A 15994-nucleotide genomic window follows, 5' to 3' on the forward strand; every position below is an offset into this window, starting at 1 on the left:
ATAAGGGCAGCTATCTGCCGCTATCATGAGGCATAAACACACCATCACTGTTTTGAGTAAGACTGGGTCCTCCATGCTACTGCTCAGTGATTGAGGAACAGCCTCCAGAACCAAGGGGTGGTGATAATTTCAAGTATCTGATGTACATGCCAGGAAAACTAGACTGTCATGGAAAACTGGGGACCCAGTTTCCCCAGCCCATACCCCCAAAAAACCAACAGCGGAGCGAAAACAAGTCAGTTAGCAATCAGAACCAAGAGGCATTAACATAGTCCAAACATCAACATCTTTACATTTTTCTGATTTCACTCCCAGTGTTTGCCAGATTCACTGCATTCAGCCGAACATTTTTTGAGCAACCACCACTATCAGTTTTAACATTACTTATTTATCGTTCATTTGTCTGCATGCCTCAGTCAGGGCCATAGCTACTGAGGGGAGCTATCCAGGTATTTTGCTCCATTGAAGCCTCCAGAGAGGTGTCATTGAGGCTCTGGAGGGGGATTCCAAACTGGGTCTTTGACCTGGGTAAAATAAAGCCTGGTTTTGGCCCTGCCTCAGTTTCACTCCATTGGACAGACTCCTGGATTTGACCATGGTGCTCAAGCGAGCAATTCTTGGCAAATAAATAAAAAACTGTAGGACATTATTAAAGCAGTTTATACTTTTTTAAATCAATAAATTATTTATTACTTAAGTAAGTTAGAAATCGCCTGCCAACCTAGCAGTTCGAAAGCACCCCCGGGTGCAAGTAGATAAATAGGGACCGCTTACTAGCGGGAAGGTAAACGGCGTTTCCGTGTGCTGCGCTGGCTCGCCAGATGCAGCTTCGTCACTCTGGCCACGTGACCCGGAAGTGTCTGCGGACAGCGCTGGCTCCCGGCCTCTTAAGTGAGATGAGCGCACAACCCTAGAGTCTGTCAAGACTGGCCCGTACGGGCAGGGGTACCTTTACCTTTACCTTTAAGTTAGAAATCAAAGCATATTCACCTTTCTTGTCATCGAAGTACAGAGTCTGTTGAGCTGGATTTGACCACTGGAGGGAGGTGTTATCATTTTGATCAACCCTACAGGTCAACGTTGCTGTTTCACCCTCAATAACTGTAACATTCTGTGTGAGTGGAAACTGCCCTTGGCTACCTGCAGGGAGGATATATAAGAAAAAGAATGCAGGTTAGGTTACTGCAACACATTATACGTAGGGATGTCTCTGAAAACGGTTTTGTGGTTTTTATGATGTAATGTTTTGTTGTGAACTGCCCTGAGATCCATGGATGAAGGGCAATATAAAATTTAATAAATAAAACAAAACATTACATTAAAACTTATAGGGGAATAGTAATAGCTTTAGTCTCCCAGAGGCTTGTGCATTGAGTAACTGTTGTTTTATTAGTTTATCTGCAGGAAAAATAAACCTAAGAAACATTAGTATTGTCCTATAATGCTTGTCCATCCTTGTCATAAAGATAAGCAATTCAGGGAAAACAACCTCAATATCTGAACTATTTACCATATCTGTGGATGATGAAGAATCACAATATTCATGTGATTGTGGTAAGCTCCACCCATGCCCCTTAAGCTGTCATCCTTATAGAGTAGTGCAGGAGAGGCCACTGGAGATAAATTAGAGAAGCAACCAGCAGCTACTGTGTCACAAGGAGAGGACTTTTGGTGGTGGAACTCTACACGAGGAGGTGGAGCCAGGGCTCCATGCAAAAAGATAATGAATGACCTGTGCTGGAGCAAGTATAGATTCAGAAATCATGCATTTGCATCGTGCTGGCAGCAAAAACTCCATTGCTAAAGGGAAGAAAACTTATGGAAAGTATTATTTCACCGGGTCTACACTTTTTAAAGATTTATTTATTTATTTTGTTTTTATGCTACCCTTCATCCAAAGATCACAGGGAAATTGATAAAATACAATATGCTCCAAGTATGAATAACGTTGAATATCACCTTTGACATATTAAAAACAAAATGTATCATATACTGCATTATTTATTTAATCCAAAAGAAGCACAGGGCACAGGGCAACATGCAGTAAAACAACACCTATAAATAAAACACATTCAAATATCTGAGACATAATGAAATATTAAATATAATTAAATCCATGAGCCTGAATTAAAAATTTAAAACTGAAAACACATATAAAACACATTTTTCCTTCTCCACATTTTCCACTCATTCTTCCAGCATTTTAAAAAATGGTCCTTGCTTCCCAGTGTCTGTTGATACAATACGGTGTATGTAAAACCTAACTATGAAAGCAGTCATAACTTTGTGTTTGATATGAGTATGAAAGCAGTTTATGGAATAGAGGCACTGAAGAAGCACAATAATGGTCATTTTTTTGTCTGGATCCACTAGTAACCAGGCAAACGAAAGTCAAATGGTTGATGGGGGATTATGCACAGAAAAAAAATTGAAACACATTTAAAGCACATTCTAAATGCTTGCTTGGATTTCTCTGCCTTTTTAATAAATCAGGGAATGAGCCCCCCCCCCCAACACACTGTTATGGAGCTACAGGTTGTGTAGCAGTTAGAGTGTTGATCTAGGATTTAGGAGACCAGGGTTCAAGTCCCCACTTAGCCACAAAACTCACTGGGTGACCTTAGGCCACACACTGCCTCTTAGCCTCAACTACCTCACAGGGCTGTTGTGGGGATTAAATGAGAGGCGGGAGAACAATGCATGACCCCTTGATTTTATTGGAAAGACTGCTGAGATACAAATGGATTAAATACATAAAATACACCATATTAGAACTAGAAGAAGTTAGTTATAATTTGTACGTTGATGTGTAGAACTGCTTTTTCCTAGTCAGATTTCACTGTTAACAACAACAACAATAGTAAATAAATTATAACTTTTTTTCTTTCCTTTGCTTCTCTACTGGTGAAAAAACTCACTTATTCGTCTTGCTAAATATGGATTATGCTGTTTCAAAGGAGAATTATAATTTGATGTCCCTCACAAATCTACCCAGTTTCCCCTTCTGTCTTCCAGTCTCACCTAGATACTTCTCATTAGCTGGAAATGTGATGATTTTGCTTTGCCATATGTGGCTCCAGCATGTGCAGAAACTTAACAGCTATCTTGTTACCAATTATTTGAAGGAGTAAAAAGAACATGTATTTATTCTACCACCTACATCCACATCCATGAAGAGAATTGAATTAGTAATCCACACCGAGGGACAAAAGCATAAATTCCTCTGAATCACAATGCACATGAACTGGAACCATATATATTGTGAAACATTTAGAGGTTGATTAAACAAAATAGTGGTCTTCTGGCAGCACTTTCCAAATTGTGGCTCTAGTTAACCATATAGAACGCATAAAGAAATATATACGAAGAAAAAAACAACAAATGAAAATACCCTGCACTGAGAGCAACAATAAGGATTATAATAATAAAAACAAATACATCCTGGTAATAATTACTGAGTTTGGAATAAGCTTAGCAGGATGTTGAAAAGCAAGCACCAGCACTATAGTATATGAACATATCTACACAGGTGAAATATGACCCTAAACCGATGATGCTAAAATGTAGCTCAAAGTACATGGAGAACGTTAAGTTGGGTTGCCACTTGAGGTCTAATCCACAAAGTCTAGAGCTGACTTTATTTTCTTGTAACACGAAGAACACTTAAAAGACTAAAAATTCAAGAAGAAAAGGTCCAGCGGGTTGTTGTGTTGATCGGCTGCAGCAGACTAACAAAACAACCAGGAGTTATTTACTTTCAAAGACTAACAACTTTATTATGGCACAAGGTTTCGTGGACTAGAGCCCACTGCAACAGATGTATGGCATGAATCTGTCTGCCTATCTACACACACATGGTGTGGAGTGGGGATGTAATAAGTGGGGTCAAAAGGAAAGGAAATGCAGAAATCCAGAGACAGTGAAAATTAAATAGTTAACTGTGGCTTCATTCTTGCAGCAAAACAAAGTTTCATGCTGTACTTAATATGATGCATATGCTTGTTTTACACTGGCATCATCTCTATGTGGGGGAAGGGGGGTGTCATCTCTGAAGCAGTGCTGAGAAGACAAACATGCATGTTTCATTTCTGGCAAAATATTAATGAGAAGAAATGGAACAAATGCCCATGTCTGTCAAGCTGTATCCTGAGTAATTCAGAATATCTCACAAAGAAAATAATTCTGCTGCTTGAAGGCAAGCAAAACACCCAGTGGCTAATAAGATATGTTTTCTGCTTTTGATCATTTATGCATTCTTCATTATTAACAATTTCACCCATCATGTCAATATTTACTTTCTTTGATGTTCATGGCTTTAGCAATGCCGAGCTAGATTTACAGGTACGCTGCTTATTCTGCTTATGCATAGGCAGCCTGCTAGTGCAATCACTGATATAAATTATGATAGAACTTGTTATATTTTGGAGATTTACACATATAAAACAGTATGAATGAGTTACGCTCTGAACTAGGACCTGTAATTCACATTTATATGTACCTCTCAATCACACATTTGAGGTGTTTTATTATTTGAAAACTGCACTGCACTGAGAAGTAATATTTTGTGACACCATGGTACCTTTCGGTGGCGGAAAAATGGAAACTTCACTGACATTATCCAGTTTTTAAGGGCTATGAAAATGCAAATTTAAAAATGTGTCACATTTTTATACATTGCATAAAGTAGAAGCAAAGGGGAAATTAAACAGCATTCACTGCCTTTACTTCTGATGAGTAAATTAAAAACTATGAAAAATTGCCAAGGTTTCTGCTCATTTCACCACAGGGGATTCCAGCTGACTTTCTTTCCATTTCTATTAGCTGACTTCTTTCCATCTGTATGTCATGAAATTGCCTCTTAAAATGTTGTCCTTCTGTATTATATACGCTTAGAACTACCAATGCAATCTGTTTGGATTGTATATATGGTTCATCACAGATATTTAGTATCATTTAGATGCCATTCTATGTAGCAAAACACTTAAAACATGGCAATTTTGAATACTGAAATACATGATTTTGTTGGACTTGTTGGTGTGCCCCTTTGGCCCACAAAATAACTACCAATATGGCAATGCTGATCGGCTGAGAGTCTCCCTGATGAATTAGTTCAGCAAGCTGCTCATGAAGCTAGCAGATGTTTACGGTGTCTAGGCCTGTAGAAACCTTATGGACCCTTTTCCTTCTCCTCCTCCCAGGAGCAAATGTCAGCACAACAGAGATCTGGAAGCATGCCATACAGCAGCACAGACAGAAAAAGCTGTCATGGAATACAGGCATGGTGCTGGGTACTAATTTTATTGGGTAGTTTAGTTTTACTAAGATCATTTCAAAATGCACTGCTTACAATGCTAATTATCCATTTATGTTTTACGACGTTTCTCTCTCAGTGCTAATTCTGATGTTACACAGTTCCAAAGGACAGAGAAGCAGAAAGCAAAATTAGGTGGCAGACCTGTGAGCCGATCATAACCTTAAAAAGAAAAAGTTTTGGGGAAAGTTCTGCATGAAACATACAGCTGTATTGTAAACAAGATTAGGTATAAGGAAAAAGATATAACAGGGAGAATTCTAAAGCAAAACAAGGGTGTAGCTGAAATAAATCCTCTAGTTCCCTATTAATGCCCGGTAATTTCTGTTCATTGCAACAAATGAGCGATTTATTGGTAATCAACGTAAGTGGCCAGAAGAATTGCTTCTATAATTGTAAAGGGAGGAGGGTGTAGATGACTTTGATTCAAAACAAACTGTTTTGCTAATGTCAAATATTGAATGTTATTTAAGGACATAGGAATGAGTGGTGCTGAGCAGTCTTGTGACAAATGTTTTCTAAGCCATAATTATGACAACTATCAAAAGTAATTTTGTTGGAAATGAGACTGACCTTAATTAGACAGACATTATTATTATTATTGCCTTTGCTACAATGAACATAAGAGCACAACAAGATCCCTGCTGGAGCAGCCCAAAGGTCTTTCTTGTGTCCAGCTTCTTATTTTCCACAATGTCCAACCAGATGCTTCTGGGTAGCCCTTAACAATGGTTTATTCCTCCTAAATGTGGAAATTTTATATAAGAAAAAAAAAAGTTAAAATGTCCAGTTCTGTGCTAATTCACAAGTAGATTATTTGGAGCAGATTACATTGGGGTCACCTTCCGTGATGTAAGGTCACCCACTCAATTACTTGCAGGGTCACAACTTCACTGGAAAACCAGATGAACTGGAGTTTAACCCAAATAAATAAATAAATCTATTTATCGGATTGTAGATCTAGATTCCAAAGAGCACACAAGTGACCCCAGGTGGGTAGTGTATAATAAGAAATCATGAGCACAAGTCCATACAGCTATAGATAACAAATATTTCACCTATCAGTACAGTATTACCATCTAAGCCAGGGGTTGTATCTAAGCCAGGGGTTGTCAACCTGGTCCTACCATCCACTAGTGGGCATTTCAGGATTCTAGGAGGGCAGTAGGGGGTTCTACAGCACAAGTTGAATCCTCCTTCCATCGAGCACTGGTGGGCGGTAAAGAAATTTTACCATCAAGAAAGATGCATTAGTGGGCGGTAGGTATAAAAAGATTGACTACACCTGATCTAAGCAATCACATCTGATCTAACCTTCTGAACAGGCAGTTAACTTTTATCTTTAACACTGATTTGTGTATTATGGGATTCATGTTCTATATTTCATTTCAGAAATGAATTTATCAAGGTGGTTACTATAATAATTTGAAAACATACAAATATAATGAGTTTTATTTGATGTCTCTCTGCACATCTGGTATGCACAGCTGACAATGGTTCTCCACCCCATACTATGAAGGTAGCAATGGATGCCTGCAGAAGCAGCTAATGCATCATTTCCCCCTCTTTGAAGCTGCCACAATAATATTTTTAATAAACAGTGTTGCTTGTTATAAATTCTCTCTTACAAATGTGTACGCTTGGCAAGATAATAACAGGCCACCCTCAAGCAACAATAACAAGCAAAGGAACATGACCTGGATCATAGGTGAGTGACAGAGCACATGCTTTGCATTTGAAAGGTCCTAGATTAAATAATTAGTATTAAACAATTAGCATCACCGTTAAAATTATCTGAGGAAGCAGGTGATAGAAAGGACCGTCAACTGAGTTCCTGGACAGTAGAAAATACTGGCTATAGATCAATGGTTTGCAAATATTAAATGCACTTGATCCAACTCTATGAGATAGCACTGTAGTGAAATTCATATACTTTCATTTCTTCATTTCATCAGAAATACTAATTTCATGCATATGCAAATTCAACTACAATTCTAATTATTAACCAATCAAGACTTTCTTCATCAATGTATATGAACGTATAGAACATAAGAAGAAGGAATATAGGATAGAAGTTTTAAAAATCATTGCCTTATGACAAATCTATTAAATTTTATTGTCCCAGCAAACTGAAAAGGATCAAAGCTAGCCTATTATCAAAAATAAAACAACTTCTGCTATCAGCTATAAATTATGAATGGAGTAGACATTTTTTTCTTTGTCAGCTAGCACTACAGAACATCCTGAATGAACATTGACTGCTAAAGCGCTCATGTTCATTTATGATGAATTATGCAGATCATCCAATACCAGAACAATATTAAGGTGCTGGAGTTCGTATTCCTAAACATACGTTATGAATTCCAATGCACCAGAGACTTTCTTTCCTATTCACACAGGGCCACTAATAGGGAGATAATATTTGATATCAGCTATCAACTGATAAAGTGAAGGCTACTTCTCACACAATATTCTGTTCCATTGGGACTCCCATCTGGCTCAATGCAGTGGCTTGCAATCCCCTAGTCCTAGTAACAGTAGTAAAGTCAGCACAATTAAAATGAGATTCGAAGATCCTGCTCTGAGCAAAAGCAATCTCGATAGCTTTGGAGTCATGGACACTGTGGGATTGGCAATGGTAAGCAATGGCCAGGTTTATCATGCTGCACTACTGCAACATACATTATAACATTTATAATAACTTTCCTTCCATAAATAGAACTGGGTTCATTGAACAGGGCTTACCCCATCTCCAAATACAGTGGTACCTTGGGTTACATACGCTTCAGGTTACATACGCTTCAGGGTACAGACTCCGCTAACCCAGAAATAGTGCTTCAGGTTAAGAATTTTGCTTCAGGATGAGAACAGAAATTGTGCTCTGGCAGTGCGGCGGCAGCAGGAGGCCCCATTAGCTAAAGTGGTGCTTCAGGTTAAGAACAGTTTCAGGTTAAGTACGGACCTCCGGAATGAATTAAGTACTTAACCTGAGGTACCACTGTATCTGCTTCTATGAATTGATGGACTCTTGGGAATGATTCATAGTGTGAAGGGCTTCAGATAGGTGGAGGAATTGAAGATAAAAAATGCACCCTTTTTATGTGAAGAGAGGAACAACCTAAGCTACTGTTTTATTAATATACAAGTTTTGGAAATTGAAGTGATTCTGCATTCAAATTAAGAGGAAAAGTAAATATGACACTGAAAAGAAAAGAAGTTTCATTGGAGTGTAGAAAACTGTCTCCAAGTTTCTAATGATCCTGAATTAATATGAAGTATATTGAGGAAATTAATAGTGACAGATGAAATACTGTAAGTCCACAGCTATGTAATTTATGAGAAGATAAAGAAAAATTATAACTCATTAGAACAGAGCTTTCCAAACTGTTCATGTTGGTGACACACTTTTTAGACATGCATCTTTTTGTGACATATTAATTGTGTTTTACTAGTAAACCGGTGGGCTGCCTACTCCAATTCCAGCCCTGGGAGGAGCGCAGGGAGCATTCACATGACACATCTACACACTGCAGCTGACACACTAACGTGTCACAACACATAAGTTTGGAAAGCTCTGCATTAGCTCCTAACTTTTCTTTGGCAAACTCCCTTGCAGCATCCTTTGCTCTTTTACACCCACCCAGCCAGTCATCTCTTATCACAGAATCATAGAATAGGATTATCTAGTTCAACCCACTGCAGAACAGAAATCTCAGCTAGATCGTACATGACAGGTGGCCATGCTACCTCTGCTTTAATAACCCCAAGAAAGGAGAGTCAACCACTTCTCATAGGAGTCTTTTCCACTGTCAAACAGCTCTTACTGTCAGAAAGTTCTTCCTGATATTTAGTCCTGATTCTCCTTTCTTGTAACTTGAATCCACTGGTTCAGGTCCTAGCCTTTGAAACAGGAGGAAATAAGTTTATGCCATCCATTCATATATAACCTTATGCTAGGTCTTCCTTCCTTCCTTCCTTCCTTCCTTCCTTCCTTCCTTCCTTCCTTCCTTCCACTATTCTCCTCTTGGCAGCCTGGTTGGGGCTGAGATTGCTAGTTTCTTATGAGCTGATCCTATCCTATAACATTCTCTCTAGAGAATGAAACCCTATACAGTGGTACCTCAGGTTACATACCCTTCAGGTTACATATGCTTCAGGTTACAGACTCCACTAACCCAGAAATAGTGGTTCAGGTTAAGAACTTTGCTTCAGGAGGAGAACAGAAACCGTGCTCTGGCGGCACGCAGCAGCAGGAGGCCCTATTAGCTAAAGTGGTGCTTCAGGTTAAGAACAGTTTCAGGTTAAGAACTGACCTCCGGAACAAATTAAGTACTTAAACCGAGGTACTACTGTATTTGAAGCATTAACTATGCCTAGGGGCCAAAACTCTCTCATATCTAATAAAGTCAGCCTCGTTATTTACTCATTTCGCTTATATTATACTTCATAATATATCCAACCTTTCTTCCATCATCGAAAAGCATCATGATCTCCTTTAAGCAAAGCATATATGTGGTTCCCAAGAGTTCTCTCATCCAGGTACTGACCAAGCCGTCACTTGCCTACCTGCAGCAAATAAATGCCTTCATGCACCTTTGGCTATAGCATGAGGGCCCAAAGTGGGGAGCCATAGATCTATTGCTGAATCTTCCAAGAAGTATTGACAAAAGGTGTCCTGTGATACTTCCCATGTGCCCCAACATTTTGTGTTTCTTCTACCTTGCCCCTGGAGTACACCACAATCCTCATATGGGAAAATGTCACTAGAACCGTCCAAAAGCCACAAAAAAGACACAGTTTTTGCCTGGCTGTTTGCCAAGTACAACACTATAAACAAAAAGATTTTGGGGTATCACTTGCCATTTTGTGGAGCTGTAGCAATGAACAGTAGCTCTAGCATAAAGACCATTCATATGACAACAACAAATACTGGTGTACAGTCTCCAAAAAACTACTTTCCTACTTCACAGCCTATTTCCTGACTTCTCTAATAAAAACTTTTTTAAAAAATCCTGTCCAACTTTGAACAGATTTCTGCATTGCATGTATACTACTGGTATCTAGGCAAATCCACACTCAATTTTTTAAAGAGCTTCATAAAATAAACATAAACTTAGATTTTGTGATGAAGTTCGTAGAGAAACAGCTGTTAGGTTTAAAGTTATTTTAAGATTAAGAAAGAGAGATTTATGTGTAGCGCTGTCTTATCTATTAAAATTTGTTTAAGGTGAATTCAATTTGTATCTCAACTGTGGCAACTACAAGGCACACATTCTAGAGTACAGTCAGTACAGTAATTCAGTTACTGTAAATGATTTTGGGATAATGTCATATTTAATTTTAACTCAGTATAGTCTACAAAAATATTTAAGAATAGATATTTTGAAGTAATGTCCAACTCAATCATCACAATGTGACTCAGAGAATAATTGTATTCTGTCATTTACCACTGTCCACTCTTTTTGAATTAACAGAATGTATGTATGAAAGATAAGGTAGACACTCCACATCTTCCTTCCTTATTTTTCTGATTGTTTGTGCAGTCACAAAATAAATATTCAGTACAGTGTGTCACAATCTTAAATTCCAGAAGGGTTTATCTCAGAAAATAACAGGAAATAAAAGTAAATCCCTCTTGCTCCAAACAAATTCTGTTATATTACCCAAGTTACCCAGTTTCCCCTTGCCCCATAATCTAGTGTGTGTAAACAGAGTAGGAAAAAATACACACTAATATGCATGAGAATGCAGTAGATTACAGGAATAAGATACTCCCACCTGCATGACCAGCACCACAGAATAAAATTGGGGGACTTCATGTCTACCTCTTGACAGCTGAGTTGTGGGGTGCAGTACTGGAAGTCAATATTCTCTCCCCAGTTTATCTATCTGAAACCGTTGGCAGAAATCATAGAATCATAGAATCATAGAGTTGGAAGAGACCACAAGGGCCATCGAGTCCAACCCCCTGCCAAGCATTGTCTGCTAAGCCGTGTCATCAGTATGCTGATGACACTCAGCTCTACTTTACTTTTAAATCTGAATCAGGAGAGTGCAATAAGCTGTTGTTAGATGTCATGGCTGACCATACTGCCACATTCTGCACTAGCAGCAGCTACCAAACCAAACATTCAGACAGCTCCACACTTTAATCATCCAACGGTGAGATTATCAATGCATGAGCCACTGTAGCTAAGCTATCCTGTTCAAGAATTGATACAGCTGACACACCAGCTGAAGCTAGTAAAAAGAGGCCGCTTGAGCATCCAGTGACAAGGATGAATAAAGGAGTACTCCCAAACAGGTAGCTGACCTGAACAATAGAGCCACTATGTCAGGAACACCAAAGGGTCTCCATCTTTTAAGAATTCTGGCTCAAATTACTGGCCACTGCCCCGCCCATCACTGTGTCCAGACACTGGCCCTGGGCTTGCACATGACTCAGATGTCAAACAAAAAATTCCGTTTTTAATTTATTTGCTTCAAATGTCCTCCCACCTCCCCAGCATATTTGTGGAAGTTCAGTCACCAAATTTCTTGACTTTGGGAGGCTTTCTGAAACAAAAATCTGGACTCCCCTAGGTTAAAGGCATAAGATGATAATTAGCATCTCTTGAGGAAATGATGTGATGGAATGATATAGAAAAGGTCGCTGTAAGGAGGACAAATGTAGGCAGAAACTTACAACAAAAGCCAGAATTGAAAGCTTAACTTGCAGTAAAAGATACTGACAAATTGGGCTACTTTCTATTTTAATATCAAGTTTCTCTCTTTTAAATTCAGTCTCAGAAAACCCAAGGAGAAGAAAAAGGTAATGGCTGTGTGTCCTTTGATTTCCGCCCCCACCCTGTGAAAGCTAGCACTCATGACAGCATCTTTACTGTTCTGTTTTAAGATTTAATAGTAAAAATACTGTGACATATTTGAGAAAGAAATTATTTAAAACATTAAAACAGTCATTAAAATCAGCTCAGCTTATGATCCTTGTTAAGGAATGGAAATTATGAATTCAATGAGCATTTCACTAAGGAAAATTTATTACTCAGTATCAGCCTTTACCAAAACCTATCAAAAGCAGAAATATTTAGGACAAGTAAAAACCAAGAAAGTCTACAGAAGCCTTACGTTTTAAATCAGACTCTTGTAGAATATAACACGTTCCGGTGCTTTTTTCCTCTTAAAAAATGTTTAGGGGTTCTCTCATTTTCCTACTCATATTGAAATACTGCCCCTTAATGAGGCCAAACTTAGATTCACAAAATGTTTAGGGGTATGCATATCCCTGCATCCCCCCAGAAAAAAAGCACTGGCACTTTCCCAGGTGAGTTAAGTTTTACATAACCAGTTAAGGTGTTGACTGTTAATAGCGCTACTTCAGAATAAATTTAAGAACCATGGTTCAAGCATTTATGTCACTGAGATAAAAATGAAATTAAAAGCAGAAAAGGGCAGTTACAGTAAATTAATAAACTACTAAATTAAAAGGTACAGAGGTGATTATATCCTATTTATTCCTTTCCAGATTCCAAAGTGTCACCCCAGAACCTCATTTGATTTGTGCGCTGAAGATTTTAATATGCCACTGAGAAAGGCAGGCATAGCGCCACTAGACTCTGTCTGTTAACTATTTCCCCATTTTCCAGGCATTTCTCTAGTTAGATAATTTTGGACTCTGAACTTGATAGTCTTAAGAAAGACCTCTTTTTGGAAATGTGTGTTTCTTCACCTACATCAAAATGGAATAAGTCAGTTCGAAAACTTCAGCTGGTGCAGAATTCGGCAGTCAGGTTGCTCACCAGAGCAAAATAGTTTGAGCATATTACACTGATCCTGGTCCGACGGCACTGGCTGCCAATTAGTTTCCAGGCCCAATTCTAAGTGCTGGTTGTGGCCTATGAAGCCTTAAACAGCTCAGGATCACAATACCTCTGTCCATATGAACTTACCCAGATCCTGAAATCATTCTTTGAGGCCCTTCTTCATGTGCCTTCCCCCGCAAAATGTCCAGAGAGTGGCAACATGAGGACGGGCCTTTTCTGCAGTGGCTCCCCATTTGTGGAATGCACTCCCTGGAGACGCTCACCCGGCACCTTCATTATACATCTTTAGGCACCAGGCAAAATGTTCCTCTTCAAACCGCTACCCTTTTAAATGTTTTGGAGGAGGGGAGGGAGTTTATTGGTTTGTTTTGCTCTTGTTTTTATTACGTATTTTTGTGACTTTTTTTACCTTGTATTTTTGTGTTATGTACTGCCCTGAGATCTACAGATGGAGGGCAGTATACAAATTTAATTTTAATAATAATAATAGCCTGCCTTTATATCTGGAATTTTGCATAACCCCACTATTATAAAGCACAGCTAGAAACATAACTCTTTTTCAAGCCTTGTAGGAAGAAAATACACATAGCACAGTAGGTGAGCAGCACTTTTCTTGACCCTTTGCTACCTGAGGTTTTATACTTATTGATAATGCCTACCTTTGAATTATTAGCCACATCCACTAAGAACAGGTAGAGCTCTATAATTTACGCACAAGCATATAGGCAGGATCCCATTCCCCTCCTTTTAGAAGCTATTCTTAATATTGTCAGTGTGCTTACCGCTGAGAGCACAAACCATGCAGACTCCAAGCTAGATAGGTTGCTGAGCTTCATAATTGCACCCCTATACCCCAGGACAGGAAACTTAGTGACTTGTAATGCTCACATCCAAGACAAGACAACCACTATGCTACCAACTCATGTGGGTTCTTCAATTACAAATCCAAGCAGGTGATACAATCTGATTTGTCTTATATTAAGTTAAGCAGCTTCCTGGGTTTTCTTTGGGAGGGGAAGGGGGAGATAGCTAGGTTTTTTTCTAAGCCAATGAGGAAAGGGCTACAGCTCAGTGGTAGAGAATCTGCCTTGCATACAGAAGGTAGAGCTGGAAGAGACTCTGAAACCTTGGACAGCAACTTCGAGTCAGTACAGACAATACTGAGACTGATAAATCCGTGGGTCTGATTCAGTGTAAGGCAGCTTCCTATATTCCTATTACTATTTTTTTCCCCTTTATTGGGGGAGGTATCTTTGTTTTAATCATATACCAAACTGTTTGTATGAACCAACTGTGCCCCCACCTCAAAGTTTCAGGAACAGCATAACCATACCAGCAAACCAATGTGAAAAAAGAACAACACACTTTGTTTTGGGCTCATAATTGTGCTGCACATTGCGTAGAAATCTGTCATGTGTTATCCAAGGAAGCAGACTCTAAAACAGGGGTGGGAAACCTGTGGCCTGCCAGATGTTGTTAGAGAGAATGGGAATTGTTTTGACCATGCTAGGCTAGCTGGAGATGATGGAAGTTGGTGCCCAAGAACATTGGGACTTTCACCATTTGTCTAAAACAGTGGTCTGTTCCTATTGTAATACAGTTACTTAATGTTTTTAAAAGAAAAGAATTGGAATTCAGCCATGCATTAAATACCTTAAAAGTTTGAAAAGACTGCGCTTTTGGTTGATTTTCAAAAGAATTTTCCACCTTTTGAACCCACACTTTAAATATCAAAGGACATATTTTATGTCCTTTTGTTCCTGCACATTCAGCTAAAGTGAATCTTCCAACCAATGAAGCTAAGCCATGGTACTTGTTCCATAGAAATACCTTTTTCTTTAAACTCTGTCTTTCATGTTAAGACATACGTGTCACAATGCAGGGCGGGGGGATCCATTTTGCCAAGATGCTTAGAGTGACAGCTAGATCTATAGACTCAGTAGTTTATGACTAATTATTGCTCCTTTCAAGCTTCTTTTTATATTCCAGCTCTTCCCATACACCCACACACTTGTAATCTAGCAACAATATGCCTTTCATTTATTCCTTTTCTGCTGAAGAGCCTGTATATTCCTGACATCTTGGCTGCATGTGCTTTTCCAGTTACAAACAACTTTCTTTCTTTAATCTCATCATTTGTAATTTTCTACACTTCTTAGTCCTTTGCCATTCAATTCTTTTTTCAATAGGGGATCAAATATGAAAAATAAGGTTCATTCAAACACAGAGGCATGGCTGTCTCAAAAGGCAGCAACAGTTTCAATGCCAACACAGGAGACAAATAATTTAAAAATGTTCAATTCTCTTTCCAATAACAAGGAGATTAAGAAGAAGTAGAGACACTATAAAATATTTTGATTATTTTAAGAAGAAAGAAGACACGTTCATCAATTTCTAGAGCCTAAATAAGTACAAAATGTAGACTAGATTACTGCAATGCTCTCAGTGTAGTGCTGCTTTTAAAGATAGGGTGGAAACTTCAGCTGCTGCAATGATCAGCCACCCAAATCCATCTGGGGCCCCACTTAATTGGTTGTCTACTCATTTCTTAGCTCATTTCAAATTGCTAGTCCTGATTGGTCAGATACACCAGGGATCTCCAACGTGATGCCTGTGAGCGCAGTGGTGCCCTTGAGGTCTTCTGTAGGCACTTGCCAAGCATCTGAGGCCCACCACCACAGTCCTACATGACTCTATGATTATTGTTTTCTCCCTTGGAAAGTTACAGAGCAGAAGGAGGAAGAGTAGCAGTGTAATTCCATAGTGGCCATATAACATTTGTATGCTTTTAAACATATTTTGTATAACATTTGTATGCTTTTAAACATATTTTGTGTTTTAGCTAAAAGCATTTAAATCCAAT

The 15994-nt window shown here is 38.8% G+C and overlaps 1 protein-coding gene across 4 annotated transcripts in view; it reads right to left on the reverse strand.

Moving 5' to 3' along the window:
* CADM2 (cell adhesion molecule 2) overlaps positions 1–15994 on the reverse strand; it is a 365211-nt gene that overhangs the window by 141313 nt on the left and 207904 nt on the right. For all 4 annotated transcript variants that reach the window (XM_081858507.1, XM_081858509.1, XM_081858508.1 and 1 more), the window contains one exon: positions 991–1140. In XM_081858507.1, coding sequence (XP_081714633.1) covers positions 991–1140 — 150 coding nt within the window. The remainder of the gene's footprint in view (positions 1–990; positions 1141–15994) is intronic.

This window comes from Podarcis erhardii (assembly GCF_964252035.2).
Source record: "Podarcis erhardii genome assembly, chromosome: 4".
Classification (NCBI taxonomy): domain Eukaryota; kingdom Metazoa; phylum Chordata; class Lepidosauria; order Squamata; family Lacertidae; genus Podarcis; species Podarcis erhardii.